This window comes from Ahaetulla prasina, chromosome 3, assembly GCF_028640845.1.
Source record: "Ahaetulla prasina isolate Xishuangbanna chromosome 3, ASM2864084v1, whole genome shotgun sequence".
NCBI classification, from domain to species: Eukaryota; Metazoa; Chordata; class Lepidosauria; order Squamata; family Colubridae; genus Ahaetulla; species Ahaetulla prasina.
This window is the reverse complement of record NC_080541.1, coordinates 115,143,816-115,161,457: the sequence shown is the minus strand read 5'-3', so window position 1 is coordinate 115,161,457 and position 17,642 is coordinate 115,143,816. Positions and strand designations below refer to the sequence as shown.

The window sequence follows — 17,642 nt, the reverse complement described above, 5'->3', positions numbered from 1 at the left end:
CAGTGACTGTACAATTAGAATTGCCAAAAACACCGAGGAGAATTCACCCCGTCTTCCGTTTTAGCTTACTAAAACCAGAACACCCGTCCCCATTGCGTGCTAACCATACGCCCCCTCCTATATCAATTCTCATAGAAGGCGAACAACATTTTGAAGTAAAAGAAATCTTAGATTCCAGAAAACATAGAAATAAAATCCAGTATCTTGTATCTTGGAAGCACTTCCCTTTGTCCCAAGCCGAATGGGTGAACAAGGAAGATGTTCGCGCTTCAGACAAGATAGCACAATTCTATAGAAAATATCCTGATAAACCCTAACTTTTCTCTTTTCTTTTTTAGGACTAATGTCCTTGTTGCAGGAGGGCCGAATGTCAGCCTCCACTCCAATCTTCACTTCTATTTGTGCATTTTATATTTAGTAGTTAGATTGCAATGTTATTATGTTTAATGTAGAATAGCTCATAGACTTAAGGTGTATTACTATCCTATACAGGAAAGGAGAAGAGGGCCCTTTAAGAGTGTCGTCTGACATAAAAAAGGAGAGGGGGGGAGGAAAGGTTTGAAATCAGCATGAAGGCCAGATGTGCGGGCTTTTCAACAAAACCGGCATTCCTGACATGCCAAGCAGCCGGAGACCTTCGGAAGAAGTTTACCACGGGGGGCGAGAGGGAGCTGGCATTGGCCCAGCCCTGCCTGACCTCTTGTGGGAAGGAGGGACTAATGAGGTTATATGGGATGTTGGCCATATTTTGTCTCAGATTCAACTATCCACAGCTGTATTCCAGATGTATTTGGTAAAAGTACTTTTCTTTATTTTCAAATGAAAAGGTGTTTTCTTTCTTAAATATAATCAGAGACAGTCTGACACAGTTACTTAACCTCCTAACAAAGGCATTGGTCAGTATAAAATATATAAAATATAAAATAGTATCTTCACAGGTGCTATTGTGAGGGAGATGAGCTTGGTTGCATAGCTTACTATACTCTCACAATGGTGTCATTTTCAGAGTTATTTCACTTTCATGTTTGCCTGAATACTTTTAGCACTTTAAAAAAAGCAAAGCTAAACAGCAGGCAGAATTAGCCAGTAAATGGGCTGCCTGCAGCCATACTGCTGCCAATTTTATTTTTTGAAATGCTGCTGGGCTCCTCTAACAGTCTGACTTGCAGGAACTATGCTAAATAAGCTTGCTATCACCATACCATTATTTTAAAGAGAAAAATAAAACCCTTCCCAATGCTGCCTGCTGAATGGATATGTGTAGAAATAGCTGTATTTTAGTAAGTACCTCTGAGAAGCTGCTGCTTTTGTTTCTTCTTGCTTTATCTTAAGCAATCTGATATGAAATAAGAAATGCTCAGAATGCCTTCTTAGATCCTCATCCAAATTTTGGCTCAGTAGCATTCATAATTACCATCAGGTTAAAAAAAGAGGAAGCGAAAAGTTATTCTGTTTAAGAATCTGTATCTTTTGGGAATAATCTATTTCCTTAGGATGTCCTAATTTAACCTGCCACTCTCTTGTTTTTCCTCTTTTCCCTCTATAGGCCTTTATGATGACTCCTTGTCCAAGCCAACAGGTTTGGTTTTGGCTTCACTGGACTCAGAACCATCCTCCAGTGTGTCTTTGGGACCCCCATCTTCATATTCAAGGCCCCTGCTTGGCTGCTGCATAACACCAGCCTTCTCCCTGACTGAGGCACAGCAGGAGTTGAAGATGCTCCAGAAGCAGATTGGAGAAAGTGAGCCTTCCTGGCCCAGTACCCCATGTGGCATGTTGCTTTGCATGACATGCCCAAGCATTTCTGCATGATACCTTTATCATTGCCAAGCATAGCAGAGACCATTGTTAGCTTCTTTCCTTGGTGATTTGTGACTGACCTTTTAGAGGTTCCAAATATAGAGTGCAGCTGAGCATGTTTGGTGTAGTGGTGAAGGTGCTGATATAGAAACTAGCAGATTGTGAGTGTTAGTCCTATTTTAGGAATGAAAGCCAGCTAAGAAACAGTAACAGTAACAGAGTTGGAATGGACCTTGAGGTCATCTAGTCCAACCCCCTGCTCACGCAATTCAAACCGCTGAACTGCCAACCTTTCTGATCGACAAGCTTAGTGTCTTAGCCACTGAACCATCTAGACAGGCAAATACTAGCCAAGTGACCTTGGGCTAGTCATTCTCTCAGCCCAGCCTTCTTCACAAGATTGCTACTGGGGAAAACAGAAGGAGGGATTGTTATATATGCTCATTGCCTTCAGTTATTTATAAAAAATAATAAAGAGGGGATAAAAATTAAACATAAGTAAAATCATAGATAGATTCACTGGTGTGATTTATTTGGAGCTTTGGGGGGCGGATTAATATTGTTCTGCTTCATGAGGGGGTTAAGATAGTTTGATCAGAGGTAGTGAACAGTTTAGCAGAACTGCCAGGCTGTAATGAACTAAAAAATATTTAATTGTAACTTGGTTTCTATGAACATGAATTACATGTCTTTGGTATCTCATAGCAGCACAAGATACTAAAATACAAACTAGTCAATCACAGCTTGGGCTGCCATATTATATGAATCCAATTCTTGAGCATTTATGTATTGTACAAATCCAAAAATATGGATTGAATAAACTCTGATTAAGTGAATCATGGGTAACGACCTTGTATGAAGACCTTCAGTGATCATCATTGGTTTCCCAATATATATAGGTCAGGGGTGAAATGCTCCCGGTTTGGACCGGATCAGGTGATCCAGTAGTGATGGGGGTGGGTAGTTTGGAGAACCGGTAGCAAAAATCCCCCCCCCCCGCCCATGCTCACCCAATTGCTCAGTCCTCACTTGCCTACTTGGCAGCTTGCTGCTTCTTTCAGGCTCGCTCACTTTTCCTGCCTTGCTTCAGCTGCTGCAATCAATTGCATCAGCTAGCAACTCAATTTGCCTGCCTGCAATCCATCTCATCGGTGAGCAACTTAATCTGCCTGCCTAGTCCCTTCAATTGGGTAAGTAAGGGGGGAGCTTTAAAAAAATAGTTAATTGGGGGGGTTTTTTGGAGCTTTTTTTAGACAGCAATTTAAAGTTAAGGATGTTCTAAATTTAGCTGCTTCTATCTAAAAATATAAATAAAATAATAAAATAAAATATTTGTGCAGCTTTCTGAGATTTGGTGTGTTTTCTTCTGTGGAGGGGACCCCTGTCAGCTTTGGAAGCCATACTAGGCTGAAGGCTTCCACATGCTGCCATAGTGTTTCAGTCTAACTACACAAACACAAAAAATCTCATAAAGCTGTATGTGGCATTTTGTGTGTGTGAGAGTGGGTCAGTTGTGTTGTGTTGTGTGTGTGTGTGTGTAAAGTGTGAAAGTTGATTTTGGGGCTTTTTGTGCCTGTGTGAGGCTCCTGCTTGTTGCAGGGGCCATTTTGGGTGAAGTGCAGCTGCTTTTACATTGTGTGTGAGTCTGTTGTGTTGTGTGTGTGTGTAAAGTGTGAAAGTTGGTTTTTGGTACCTCTTACTGTTTTGTGTACTTTGTTTATTATTTTTATTATTTATTATTATTGGCTATGCACACCCAGTCACCTGACCACCAAGCCATGCCCACCAATTAAGCCCACAGAACCAGTAAGGAAAATTTTTAGATTTCACCCCTGATACAGGTATATCTATCCCTCCTGGGTAGATATACCTGTATATATTGGGTTGGTTTGGACAATGGGTTGGAAGAGCAATTAATGTTCCTGTGAATAAGAAAGTATTTAATTGCCCTTTTTAAGATGGAGAGGTCAAACTAAACAATTGGATTACTACTGCAGTGTAAAAAGATTATTGCCCTAACCTCTCATTAATTCTTCTTCCTCCTCCTCCTCTTCTTCTTCCTCCTCCTCCTCCTCCTCCACCTCCTCCTCCTCCTCCTCCTCCTCCTCCTCCTCCTCCTCCTCCTCCTCCTCCTCCTCCTCCTCCTCCTCCTCTTCTTCTTCTTCTTCTTCTTCTTCTTCTTCTTCTTCTTCTTCTTCTTCTTCCCCCTCCTCCTCCTCTTCTTCTTCTTCTCATGGTCACCTGCATCTCCAGGGCTCAGGCCCACGGCTTGCATATCTTTGTTGATGTATCTTGCCATCTCTGTTTTGGCCACCCACAAGGTCACCAGCCATTGATTTTTAGTTGGCAGTCTTGGTAACAGTGGAAAGTACTGCTTTCAGAATATGCCCATACCAGTGGAGCCAGCCTTCTCTCATCTTCTCTATAATTGGTGCCACACCAAAATGTTATTGAATGGTGTCATTTGTGATGTGGTCAAGAAGGGAGATGCCCAATGTTCAACAGAGCATTTGCATTTCCGTGGCATGGAGATAGCTTTTTGTCCCTGTTGTTGTTTCTTCTTCCTCAGTTATGAGTAGAATGGGCCCATGGAAGTGTGCCTTCTGGAACTGGTGGATGTGGGAATTCAGTGTTGGAGATCTCATTGAAATGATCTTGCCATCGTTGCAGGATCTCCTTTTTGCCTTGGAATTGTTTGCCATTCTTGTCCTTCATGCACATGTAATGCTTGATGCAGCTTTCTTCCATTTTTTGGCCAATCAGTAAATGTCTTTCTATCCTTCCCTCATCTCCAGGTGGTCATATAGGTCTTGGCAGTGTTCTGCCCTGGCTTCAATAACCACTCTCTTGGCTGTTCTTTTGGTGGTTACATAGTTTTGTCAATTCTCTTCAGTCTTATCTGCCTGCCATTTCTTGAAGGTTTGCTTCTTTTCCTGCATTTTCTTGTGTATTTAGTCAGTCCTTAGGCATGTTAATTTGTCAATATAACAGTGACCTGATTTTGTGACATGGAGAGTTTCTCTGGTAGTGCTGATGACAGAAAAGAATGTTGACCAGGTGATGTTACTTGTAGCAGCACTGCTAGGTGGGAATATGATTTTCCTGGTCTCTGCTTCTTTGTGGTCCTGCAACTTCAACCATTTGATCCTCTCAGGGCCTGTGGTGCTATTCATTCTCTTATGGCCTTTTATTTTTAGATCTGTAACAAGTAATTTATGTTGTGGGCAAGAACATCAGAGAGGATGACCTTCGTGTTGCATACCATGGGAAGGTCACGTCTTCTCAAGAGAATAAAATTGATCTGACTGCTATTTCCGCCACTGGTGAAAATAATGAGATGGTCTGGACGATTCTTGAAAAATGTGTTGCAGACCACGAGATCAATTGCTTCTGCAAAGTTCAGGATTTGAAATCCATCTTCATTGTGGTTTCCATAACCTTTGTTCCCGTGGCATTGGTAACCATCTCGACTGTTTCCCACATGACCGTTTAAGTCACCACAGAGGAGCAGTAAATCTTCTGGGCAGACACAGATTTTAGTCTCCAATTCATTCTAGAGCTGATCCTTGGTGTCTTCATTGAGTCCTGTTTTTGGGGCATAAGCAGAAAACACCCAGAGTCAATGGGTGGGTGTGTCAATGGTGACAGACATGAGACGGTCTAAGTTTTCTGGAACTCAGGCACCTCTCATTAATATCTCTAAGAAAAAAATCCTGAAAGCTATTGACATTCATGATGAGGGTGGAGGTCAAAAAGAGGAAAGTAATAATTATTTATTAAACTGTACACTGCCTAACTGTCAAGGACTCTGGAGGCTGACTACAATCAAACAAAGAGATTATGATAAAATCAATAAAGGATAAAAGATAAAGATAAAAGATGCAAGTGAAACAGACCAAATAGAAAGAAACCAGTGCAAAAGGCTTGGGAGCAGAGTTAAGTCTTCATAGCCATTTTATAGCAGAGTGGGGGCCATCCAGATCTCAGGGGGAACCCCATTCCAGAGGACGGTGATGGTGGACATTGCTTTGCAGTACAAATTTTGCCTTTTTTGCACATGCATGAACACCACACACACACACACACACACACACACACACACACAGAGGTATGCATGAATATACCATTCCAACATCTTGCTTATTTTGACACACCCAAACAATCACATATCCATGGATTCTGTTAAAGTAGGTGGTTTTTATGTTGGGTTTGGTAAAAGTCTATCAGGCATCAGCTATAGCTGAATTCATTCTTTGATTATCATTTTGCCCAGGGTTTCTAAAGTCAGACAGACACATGTAGGGAGAACAGAAATGTACACACAGATGCAATATGTTACTTCTTCACATAACAAAAAAATAAAATGCTTTCTATTGACCTCTTCTGGCAAAGCAACTCAAAAAAAAATCCAGGAATCATGCTCTACCTATGGGTTTTTCAAAGTATAGGAAATTCCAAACTCTGATGTCCTGTTATTTGTTTCTGATAGTTAAAACACTTTTAATAAAACATTTTTGAGAAAGGAAGAAAAAAAAGAAACAAAAAAGAGGCAAAAAAATAAAGTAAAACATGAAGTGAATAGATATGAAATATATAAGCATCCCAGAATTAAATAAGACACAATATTTTCAATATTTCATTAGTTTTACGAAGCAGAACATCTTATGGGATTTTAAAAACCACAACCATTGATAAAATCCATTTAGTATATAATTATCAACAGCAATAATGAGCAAATATAAATCATGGAATAAAGTAATTTCTGCCTGAAGAATGAAAAATCTGTCCTTGTTTAGCAAGTTAGTGAAAATTAGAAAATTAAGACTTTAATAGAAACCAATTTCAGATATATAGAATGTATGGAATTTTATAATGTATTTACTATAATTATAATAAAAATTATTTCCAAATTGTATTATTTTTCAAAAGCAAAGTTATTCTGGACGTAGTCCTACTCCCACAACTGAGTTACTCACTCTACTGCAGAAGGAACCAAAACTAATGTTTTCTGGTTGCATCTAATTTCTTTTACGTATCAATACCATTGTTGAACATTTGATTTCATCTCTGGTAAAAAGTCTGTGAGGCATTAATATTACTGAAACTTGACAAGTATCACTTTGAACTATGAGATGGGTGGCAAATAAATTTAATAATAATCCACTTACCAAGGAAAATAGGCACAACAAAGTAGCAACAATGGTGCGCTAGAAGATCTGTAAGAAATACCATTTGCCTGCAAGCAAGAACTGGTGGGACCATAAAAAAGAGAAAATAATAGAAAATGAAGAAACTAAAGTGTCTGGGGCTTTAGAATTGAAACAGACAGGCATTGCCACATGACACCTCAGATTTAACAATTGTGGATAAAAAAGACAAAAAGTCTGGATAGTGGACATGGTGATACATGAAGACAGAAGAATAGGACTTTTGGTTTGGCATCACTGTGTTACAGTTGTAGGAAGCAGGACTCCGGGAACCTAGCTGAACTCTCCTCATTGGGGGGGCCTTAAAGGGCTAAAGTCACCCTGCAGGGATGATAAAGAAAGGAGGGATGCCTTGCAGATTGTGGAGAGCTGCAACTCTCCTACTTGATCAGAGGCTTACTCTCCTATCCAACAATGAAAAAGAAGAGGGGGCCATTATGGGCTCTTGTGAAGCTGGGACAACCGAAGAAAGAAATGTGCTGGAGCAGTGTTTGAATAGTGGTTTGGAGCTTGGTGAGATGATTTTCAACTTCTTTACTAGAGATTAAATCCCAAAGAAAAGAAACCCCAGAAAGATATCTCTTCTAAATGTTATAAGTGGTGAAAAAATACTTAGAGAAAAAACATCTTGAAAAATCAGACTTGGGGAAAAAAATGTAATTTAAGAAAGGATAAAAATTTTAAAATACAGGAAGACTGGATTTGAATATTTGATTAGCATACTTTGAAAAGGCATTTTAAAATGCTGGAAATATTGGACTGTGTATTGGAAAAAGTGGAACAAATTATTTGAAGGAAAGTCAGAACAGTTTTCAGCTATTATATTGGGTGCAATGCTGAAATTTTAGGCGAGGATGCCATCTACTGGTGAAAGAACGAAAACACTATATTTTTACAAAGCTGAGAAGTCTTTGGGATTAATTAGGAATACAAAGTGGAGATAAAAAACATCTGGAAGACTGTTTTCTGCTGCATGATAATTATTGTTTTCAAGACTGAGGAGGGGGGTTTCCAGTGACGTCACCGCTCCTGCAGGGTGCTCTAACAGGGCGCTCCGCGTTAGAAGATCGTAAAAGTCAGTGAAACAGTATAAATCACTGTTCACTGACCTTAGCATACCCCTTGGGCAAAAGGGGGTGTGCAGAGCTGTGGGGGAGTGGTAGATCTCTCCAGGGGGTTTGCTCTTAAGAGGGAATTTTTCTGGATTTGAGGTCCCATCGAACCTCATTTACTCCGACTTCAAACGTGCTCCTGTTTTTTCAGGAAAAAGGAGTAGGAGTCACTTCTGCTCAAACGGACTTGTCAAATTGATTGATTTTCTAAGCAGGCGGGGATTTCACAAGCGTTCGATCTTTGAAGTAGATACAACATGGCAAGTACACTGACTCCCCCTTTTGAAATTTGAAACTTCTCTTTGTCTCTGATTAATTGACTTTTAAAATGGCGTCTGAAAGCGAAAGTGAATTCTTTAGTACAACAAAGTAGCGTTATTTGTGGATTGTTATAAACGGAGCTCTCCTATACTGAAAGGAGTAAAGGAAAGTTTTTAAGTTTAAATTCTTGATTCTTTTGAAGACAGAATGGCGGCTAAACCTTTAAAGCCTTCTGGAAGAAGGGGATCTGAAGCAAATCTTGAGGATATATTGAAAGAACAATTAAAACTTTCTGAAGATAGGTAAAAAGAGATGATGGAAAAATTTAATGCAAAAATAAGAGAAGATATTATGATGGGTGTTCAAGGTTTGAGTAAAAAAATTGAGGGATTGGAAGAAGAGATGCAACAGATCTCTCAGTCAAATAAGCATTTAGAAGACAAAATGCAAGGTGTTCAGAAAGAAGTGGATCAAAATGAAGATCAGGTTGTGATATTGCAATACAAACTTATGAAAGGAGCTCTTAGAATCCATGGCATGCAGGAACAGAGAGGAGAGGACCTAAGAAAAATAATATCAGAAACATTGGCTGAATTTATTGAAGTGGAACCCCAAGAGGTAGCTTACCAAATTGATAAAATATATAGAGTTAATTCCTGGATCGCAAGACAGAGAAAGCTTCCTCGGGACATTGTGGTTTATTTTGTGAAAAGAACTATGAGAAATCAGATTTTGCAAGTTGCATATCTGACAACTTTGAAAATTGGAGAACAGGAGCTGAAGGTCCTGAAAGAGATTCCTTCCAAGATGTTAAGAGATAGGAAGGAATTTGGTTTTTTTTACACAAGAACTTAAAAAACACGAAATTCAATTCAGATGGAAGGTGCCAGTTGGTCTGACAGTATTTTATCAAGGAAGGAGATATAGAATTGACACTGTTTTAAAGGCAAAGGATTTTCTTTCTACAGTTTTGAAAGTTGAAATAGAAGTGATAGAAAAATTTCAAGAGATCCAAGAAGGTGTGGTGATTCAAGAGGCTTCATTGCTGCCAGCATCAGAGGAACCACAAGAGCAAAGGGTGACAAGAGGAGCTCTTAAGCATAAAGAAGAGCAACAGCTTCAAAGTAGAAGTCAGGACCCCAGTATGGAAGCTGTGGGAGGAGCTAGATGGAAGATACCGGAGGAGGATCTTCCGTTGTCTGCTTCAAAGCTTCAGGAGGCCAGTAATGGCAAATAGAATTTTGTCATGGAATGTTAATGGTTTGAATTCAGCTCAGAAAAGAAGGAAAATATTTCACTACTTGAAACAATTTAAAAATGATGTGATTTGCCTGCAAGAGACACATATCAAATTATCAGACCAAAAATACTTAATTAACTCAAAACTAGGTAAACATTTTGTTGCATCAGCTTTGGATAAAAAGCAAACTGGAATCGTTGTATATATCAGGAAGGATATACCAGCTAAGTTAATTGAGGCAGATATTCAAGGAAAATTTATTGCTATTGAACTGGTGATAGATGCAAAAAAGACTTTGCTGATAGGTATTTATGCACCTAATCAGCAACAAGAAAAGTTTTATAAAATGTTACATGAGAGGTTGATCCTCTGGGATTATAGTTCGTTTATTTTATTAGGAGACTGGAATGGAATAATTGATACAAGAAATGATAAGAGAACCTCTTCTAAGAAGATACCTATACATGCAAAACTACCAAAATCCTTCTTTGAAATGATGGAAGACTTTGAGTTTAGAGATATATGGAGGTTACGGAATCCAGATGAGAGAGATTTTACTTTTTTTTCCGATAGGCATCAATCTTTTTCACGTATTGACTTTATTTTAATTTCTAATGACTTGCTTTCTAGGGTGAAGAAAATGAGATATTTCCAAGGTGTTTAACTGACCATAGCCCAGTATGGATGGAATTATTACAAGGGAAAAAAGGTGGTAGAACATGGAGGCTGAATGAAAATCTGTTTAGATATGAGGATAATGTAAATCATTGTAAGAAACAGATGAAGGAATTTTTTGATTTTAATATGCACAAGGGGACACCTATAGGAACTGTGTGGGAGGCAAGTAAAGCTTTTATTAGAGGTATATTGATATATTTGGACAATAGGCAGAGGAATAATAAACAAAGGCAGCGTAGGTACTTGGGAGAAGAAATTCAAAAGAAACAACAATTATTAATTCAAAACCCACAAGATCACAAACTTAAAGAGGCTATAAGAATATTACAGAGTCAATTTAATATGTTAATGGCAGACCAGGTGGCAACGAATATACAATATGCTAAACATAATAACTTCTGTAATGCGAATAATCCTGGGAGATGGTTGGCATATAACTTAAGGAAAAAACAGAAAGCACGTGTCATACAAAAAATAGAATATAAAGGTAAAGAGCTATATCAACAGGATAAAATTAAAAAGGCCTTCTCAGAATTTTACATTACTCTATATGCAAAATATAAAATATCAAATAGGGACATTTATGATTATTTGGAAGATTATAAGGTTAATACTCTAACATTAGAACAAAGGGAGAAGTTGAATCGGCCGATAGCTACTGGAGAAATAGTGGAGGCAATTAAACAATTAAAAATTGGGAAAACCCCCGGTACAGATGGTCTTACAGCAAGTTATTATAAAAAACTACAGGATGAAATACTAGGCCCACTTAAAGAATTATTTAATCAGATACAACTAGGAGGGGGAATACCCCCGTCATGGAAAACATCTTTTATTTCACTGATACCAAAAGAGGAGCAAGATTGCTCTAAACCCGGTAATTACAGGCCGATCTCACTTTTAAATAATGATTATAAGATTTTTGTTAAAATAATAGCAAATAGATTAATGTTAGTTTTACAACAAAGAATTCATACTGATCAATCTGGTTTTATAAAAGGGAGGCAGATGAGGAATAATGTTAGACAGATTATTAATATATTGGAATATTTGGAAAAGAAGAATACTTCAGCAGCACTTATTTTTTTGGATGCGGAGAAGGCCTCTGATCGATTGCATTGGGATTTTTTATTTAAATTAATAGAGAAAATGCAATTTGGAGTTTGTTTTGTTAGAATAATTAAAGCGATTTATGGAGAGCAAACAGCTCAGATTATAATAAATGGTAGTCTGACAGAAGTTATTAAGATTGCGAAAGGAACGAGACAGGGATGTCCTTTATCACCATTATTGTTTGTTTTGACTCTGGAACCATTATTGGATAAAATACGAGAGTTAACGAAAATAGAGGGAATTAAAATTAGACAATATGAGTACAAAGTTAGAGCTTTTGCAGACGACGTAGTGGTTACTTTAAGAAATCCTATAAATTCAAGTAGATATTTGTTGGAAACAATTGATAAATATGGAAAGGTATCAGGATTTAAAATAAATCAGAATAAAACAAAAGTGATAATCAAAAATATGTCTATACAACAGAAACAAAAACTAGAGGAAATGACAGGATTTGAGGTGGTAAAAAAGGTTAAATACTTAGGGGTTTATATTAGTTCATCGAACAAGAAACTTTATAAGAATAATTATGACTTGCTATGGCAAAAAGTTCAGAACGATATGAGTGTCTGGAAAAAATTGCAGTTATCGCTATTGGGGAGGATTGCAGCTATCAAAATGAATGTGTTACCTAGATTTTTGTTTCTGTTCCAGATGATACCAATAATTAAGAAAGATAAAAATTTGGAGGATTGGCAGATTGGGATTAATAAATTTATATGGCAAGGTAAAAAGGCGAGGGTTAAAATGAAAATAATTCAGGACTCACAGGAAAGAGGTGGCCTAAAAATGCCTAATTTTAAACTATATTATGAAGCAGTAGCCCTTTCAGTAATAAGTGACTGGTTTAATTTAACGGAGGAAAGAATTTTGAATATAGAAGGTTATGACTTGTTATATGGATGGCATGCGTATTTATTTTATGAAAAAGTGGATAGGGCTTTTAAGAATCATGTGTTGAGAAGTGCTCTTTATGGTCTGGAAAAATATTCTTATAAACTAGACTATAAGATTCCTATATGGGCGAGCCCCAGACATGCAATAGAGAATATAAATATAGAACAGAAACAGGAACAGATTACTTATAAAGAACTTTTGTATGCTGAAGGAGGTAGATTGCAATTAAAATCATTACAGGTATTAAATGAAGAAGGGAGGAATTATACTTGGTTTCAATATGGGCAACTAAGTGCTAGATGGAAAGAAGATCAAAAAATTGGTATAATGCAAAGGGAGGAAAATTTAATAAAGCAAATTAGAAATCAGACCCAGGAGCATATAAAGAGATTGTATAATGTGTTGCTTGACATAGATTCGGAAAAGGATTTGGTAAAGGACTGTATGATAAAATGGGCACAGAATATTCAGGAACCAATAATGTTGGAAATATGGGAGAAAATCTGGGTTCGAAATGTTAAGTTTACACAAGCACAGAATTTAAGGGAAAATTTTTATAAGATGTTTTATAGATGGCACTTAGATCCCAAAAAATTATCACGTATGTATCTTGAGATCCAAGCGAAATGTTGGAGGTGTGACTGTGATGACACTACATACTTTCATATTTGGTGGACTTGCAAGTAAATTAAGGCCTTTTGGATAAGAATCTGGTGGATTATTCAAAATGTCCTGAAAAAGAAGATAAAGTTCCTGCCGCAATTTTTCCTTTTGGGAATTATAACGGATTGTACAGGGATTGAGACTAAATTGATTCTGAATTTAATAACAGCAGCAAGGCTGTTGATTGGACAATATTGGAAGAAAAAAGAGTTACCTACAATAGAAGAATGGATATTGAAAGTTACTAATTTGGCTGAGATGGCTAAAATCTCAGCTTTTTTGAAAGACAATACACAGGAAAGATATTTAATTGAATGGAAAAAATGGATTGATTATTTACAAAACAGATATCAGATTAAGAAATATCAGATTGCCTTTGAATAATTAGGAAGTATTATTTTATGTAATGGAGGGTTGGGAAATGAAAAGATTTGGATGAGGTTAATTGGATTAGAAGGGAAAATTTTATTCTATGTTTGGTTTATGTATAACAATACCTTGTGATTGACCCGGGAAGCCGGGGAGGAGGGGAAGGGGTTTGTGGGGGAGGGGAAAGGGGAAATGTTTTTGTTTGTTAAAACTTTTTCAATTAAAAAAAAAGACTGAGGAGGAAAAATCGCTGAGACTTTTGAAGATTGCTAAGTAGAGTGGTTCACAAATACTTGGAACTATCACTGAAGTCAAAGAGTTGGTTATGTGTGATGAAGACAAGGGAAAATCTGGAAGGAATAAATTGATTTTGGGACTGAATGAAAAGCTTTAATATTGGCTTATTGATATTACAGACAACTAAGAGTTTGGGATTTTGATAGATTTGTGTATATTTCTTGGAGCTATTAAAGTAAGAAAAAATGCTTCAACAGGGAAACACAAGCATAATGCAAGAAGAAATATTATTGATGCTTCAAAGCATGTATGAAACTATAACAAAGAACCACGGAGTGATAAAGTATCTGATGCATGATATTGATGTTAGATTAGAAAATGTGCAGCAAATGACAATGGAAAATGAACAGGAAACTCAGGTAATAGAGGAGAGAATAGAAACAGTAAAGAGAAGAGCAGACAAAACAACAAATGAACCCAAAAGATAAGGAGAAGGTAGAGATAATTACAAGGGAGGAAATAGATCAAGCTGACAATGTATTTAGAGACTCAAAAATAGAATTAGATAGGCAGAAAGATATCCTTGAAATGAGGATAGGGATGCTGATAGACATAGTGAAGATCTGGCAGCGAGAGATAGAGGTAGAGATAGAAGGAACATTTATACCAAACAAGAATGATACATGAGAAATAAAACATTAAAGGAGTATGGAAAACAAGCCAAAAAATCAGTAGGAATTGGCACATTGAAGTGAAAAAGAGATGATGGGTAAAAGCAGAATATCCACCAATATAAGATGTGTGCTACTTGGATTTAGAATAGAGGTAGGAATTGGGAAGAGAGGAAATATTATTATGCATATGCATTCTTCAACATAATGATTAAATTAGTAACCAGCGAAATACTGTGGACATAATAGACTTCAGCAAGGCATTCAGCAAAGTAGACCACAACCTACTTCTTCATAAACTAGAAAAATGTGAGATAGATAGCTTCACCACCAGATGGATTCACAACTGGATGACAAACCATACTCAATGAATAGTCCTTAATGGGTCTAAGTCTACATGGAAAAAAGTAAGCAGTGGGGTGCCACAAAGTTTTGTTTTAGGCCCAATACTCTTCAATATCTTCATAAATGACTTAGATGAGGGAATAGAAGGGGAACTCACCAAATTTGCAGATGATACTAAGCTGGCAGGAATAGCTAACACCCTAGAAGATAGGGTCAAGATCCAAATGGATCTTGACAGACTTGAACACTGGGCCCTATCTAACAAAATGAAATTCAATGTAGAGAAAAGTAAAGTCTTACACTTAGGTAAGAAAAACTAAAAGCAAATATATAAACTGGGGGAAACCAGGCTTAATAGCAGTGACTGTGAGAGGGATCTTGAAGTTTTAGTGGACAACCAGCTAAGTATGAGCCAGTAGTGTGCAGTGGCAGCTTAAAAAGCCAATACAATCCTAAATTGCATTAACAGAGGGATACAATCAAAATCAAGTGAGGTACTAATACCACTCTATAAAGCCCTAGTAAGACCACTCCTAGAGTACTGCATCCAGTTTTGGTCACCACACTATAAAAAAGATGTTGACACTCTAGAAAAAATGCAGAGGAGAGCAACCAGGATGATTAGGGGACTGGAGACGAAAACATGTGAAGAACGGTTACATGAACTGGGCATGGCTAGTCTAGTGAAGAGAAGGACCAGGGGAGACATGATAGCCATCTTCCAATACTTGAGGGGCTGCCACCAAGAGGAGGGAGTCAAGCTGTTTTCCAAAGCACCTGAAGGCCAGACAAGGAATAATGGATGGAAACTGACCAAGGAGAGATTCAACTTAGAAATGAGGAACTTTCTGACAGTGAGAACAATCAACCAATGGAACAGCTTGCCTTCGGAAGTTGTGGGAGTTTCATCACTTGAGACTTTCAAGAAAAAATTGTCAGAAATGGTATAGGGTCTCCTGCTTGAGCAGGGGATTGGACTAGATGACCTATTAGGTCCCTTCCAACTCTGTTAATCTGTTACTGTTAATATTCTTATATAATGTTTTAAAATTAATAGGTAGAGGAAAGGATTGGAAGATGAAAGATGATTGTATTATACACATTTAAATAACATCACTAAGGTTACCATGGCTATTAGCATTGAATAATAAAATATTGAATAATTAAACAACGAAGGATTTTATATATATGGTGGAGTAAATATGTTAACAGCCTTGCTTGCAATACATATATTGTTATGACAATGACATGAGTATGTTAATATAATTTTAAAATTTACAAGAATTGAAATATTAAAAGGGATAAGAGAGGAAAGAGAAATAGAACACCTATTAATATAATATTTGTATTATTAAGATATGAAACAGAGGCAGAAACTGGAATAGGGGGAAATAGCACAATATTACTATGAATATTTTTATGTAAGATGTTAAAATTAGTTTACAGATGAAAGGATTAGAAGTTGAAAGATGATTGTACAATGTTATCATGATGGTGTGAGCATGATCAATGTAAGGTTACAAAAATTGTCAATGTTATTATTATTATTATTTGGTATCAAAATGAATGATACCCAGAAGCCACACTATTCATATATTTAATACATACATACATGTGTGTGTGTGTGTATGTATGTATGTATGCATATGTACACACACACACACTCTCTTACATACATATATACACACAAACATATATATTTTGCTTCAGAGAAGCACGTGAGTATAGTTGCTGCTTTGAGGAGAAATTGGGGGTGGGAAACTGCCTCCATCTCATTCACATTTTGCTTCAGAGAAGCACGTGAGTATAGTTGCTGCTTTGAGGAGAAATTGGGGGTGGGAAACTGCCTCCATTTCTTTCTTTCTCATTTTCATTCGCGCGAATCTAATCTAATCACTATAAATCAAAAATAGCAATAATATATTCAGGGTTGGTCCACTTGAGATTGTGATTTTATTCTATTTCAAAATGACTGGCTTAGTTCAGTGCAATACTTGTTTTGCAGCTGTCTTTCGCAATACTCTTTTCAAATTTGGGTACTGTCCTCTTTGTAAACAAATTAGCAGTCTACGTGGACAGATTACCTATCTAGAATCTCTAATCTATGCTCTCCAAGCAGAAATTAGGTGCCCAATCCAGCCATTCCAGCTGCTGTGCCATCAGCCCCCTCTACCACAAAGATCCTGCAGGAAAAGGGCCGTATGGACAACCGTGGGATCTGGCAGGGTGAGAGCTGTGAACCATAAACACAAAGCTTTTACAGTGTCCCAGTATAACAGATATAGTGCCCTTGCTGACCTTAATAGGAACACTAAAGTGACAGATCAAGGTAGTTGTGATACTGATAACTCAAACAATCAAGGGATTATGGTCCGAGATGAAGAACTTACTTTGGAAAAGTGTGCATCAAGTATTACAGATCAGTCACACAAGAAGAGCATGGTATCCAAAAAGAGAAGCCACCTTCTGATTGGTGATTCAATTGTAAGGGATGTAAATTTAGGAAAGGATATGGAGGTTTGAAAGAGGTCAGGTGTCTACCTGGTGCTACTGCCAGCAGAGACAAGAGGCGTATTCTTAAGATAGTCAAGAATGCCAGTAAAGATTCTGATGTTGATGCTATTATACATCTTGGCACAAATGATCTGTCCCAAAAGGATGTACTTTCTGTGAAGAATGATTTCCAGAGCTTGGGGTATGAACTTAATAGCATAGGTTGTAGGCTTATCTTTTCAGACTTGAACATTGGGCGCTATCTAACAAAATGAAATTCAACTGTGAAAAAAATAAGGTTCTACATTTAGGCAAAAAAAACAACAAAATGCACAGGTACCGTATACGTGGTACCTTGCTCAACAGTAGTACCTGTCAGAGGGATCTTGGAGTCCTAGTGGATAACCATTTAGATATGAGCCAGCAGTGTGCAGCAGCTGCCAAAAAAGCCAACACAGTTCTGGACTGCATAAACAGAGGGATAGAATCAAGATCACGTGAAGTGTTAGTGCCACTTTATAATGCCTTGGTAAGGCCACACTTGGAATATTGCATC

The 17,642-nt window shown here is 37.4% G+C and overlaps 1 protein-coding gene across 9 annotated transcripts in view; it reads left to right on the top strand.

Moving 5' to 3' along the window:
* Positions 1-17,642, top strand: part of PDE4DIP (phosphodiesterase 4D interacting protein) — a 473,453-nt gene that overhangs the window by 410,807 nt on the left and 45,004 nt on the right. For all 9 annotated transcript variants that reach the window (XM_058176225.1, XM_058176217.1, XM_058176218.1 and 6 more), the window contains one exon: positions 1,547-1,741. In XM_058176225.1, coding sequence (XP_058032208.1) covers positions 1,547-1,741 — 195 coding nt within the window. The remainder of the gene's footprint in view (positions 1-1,546; positions 1,742-17,642) is intronic.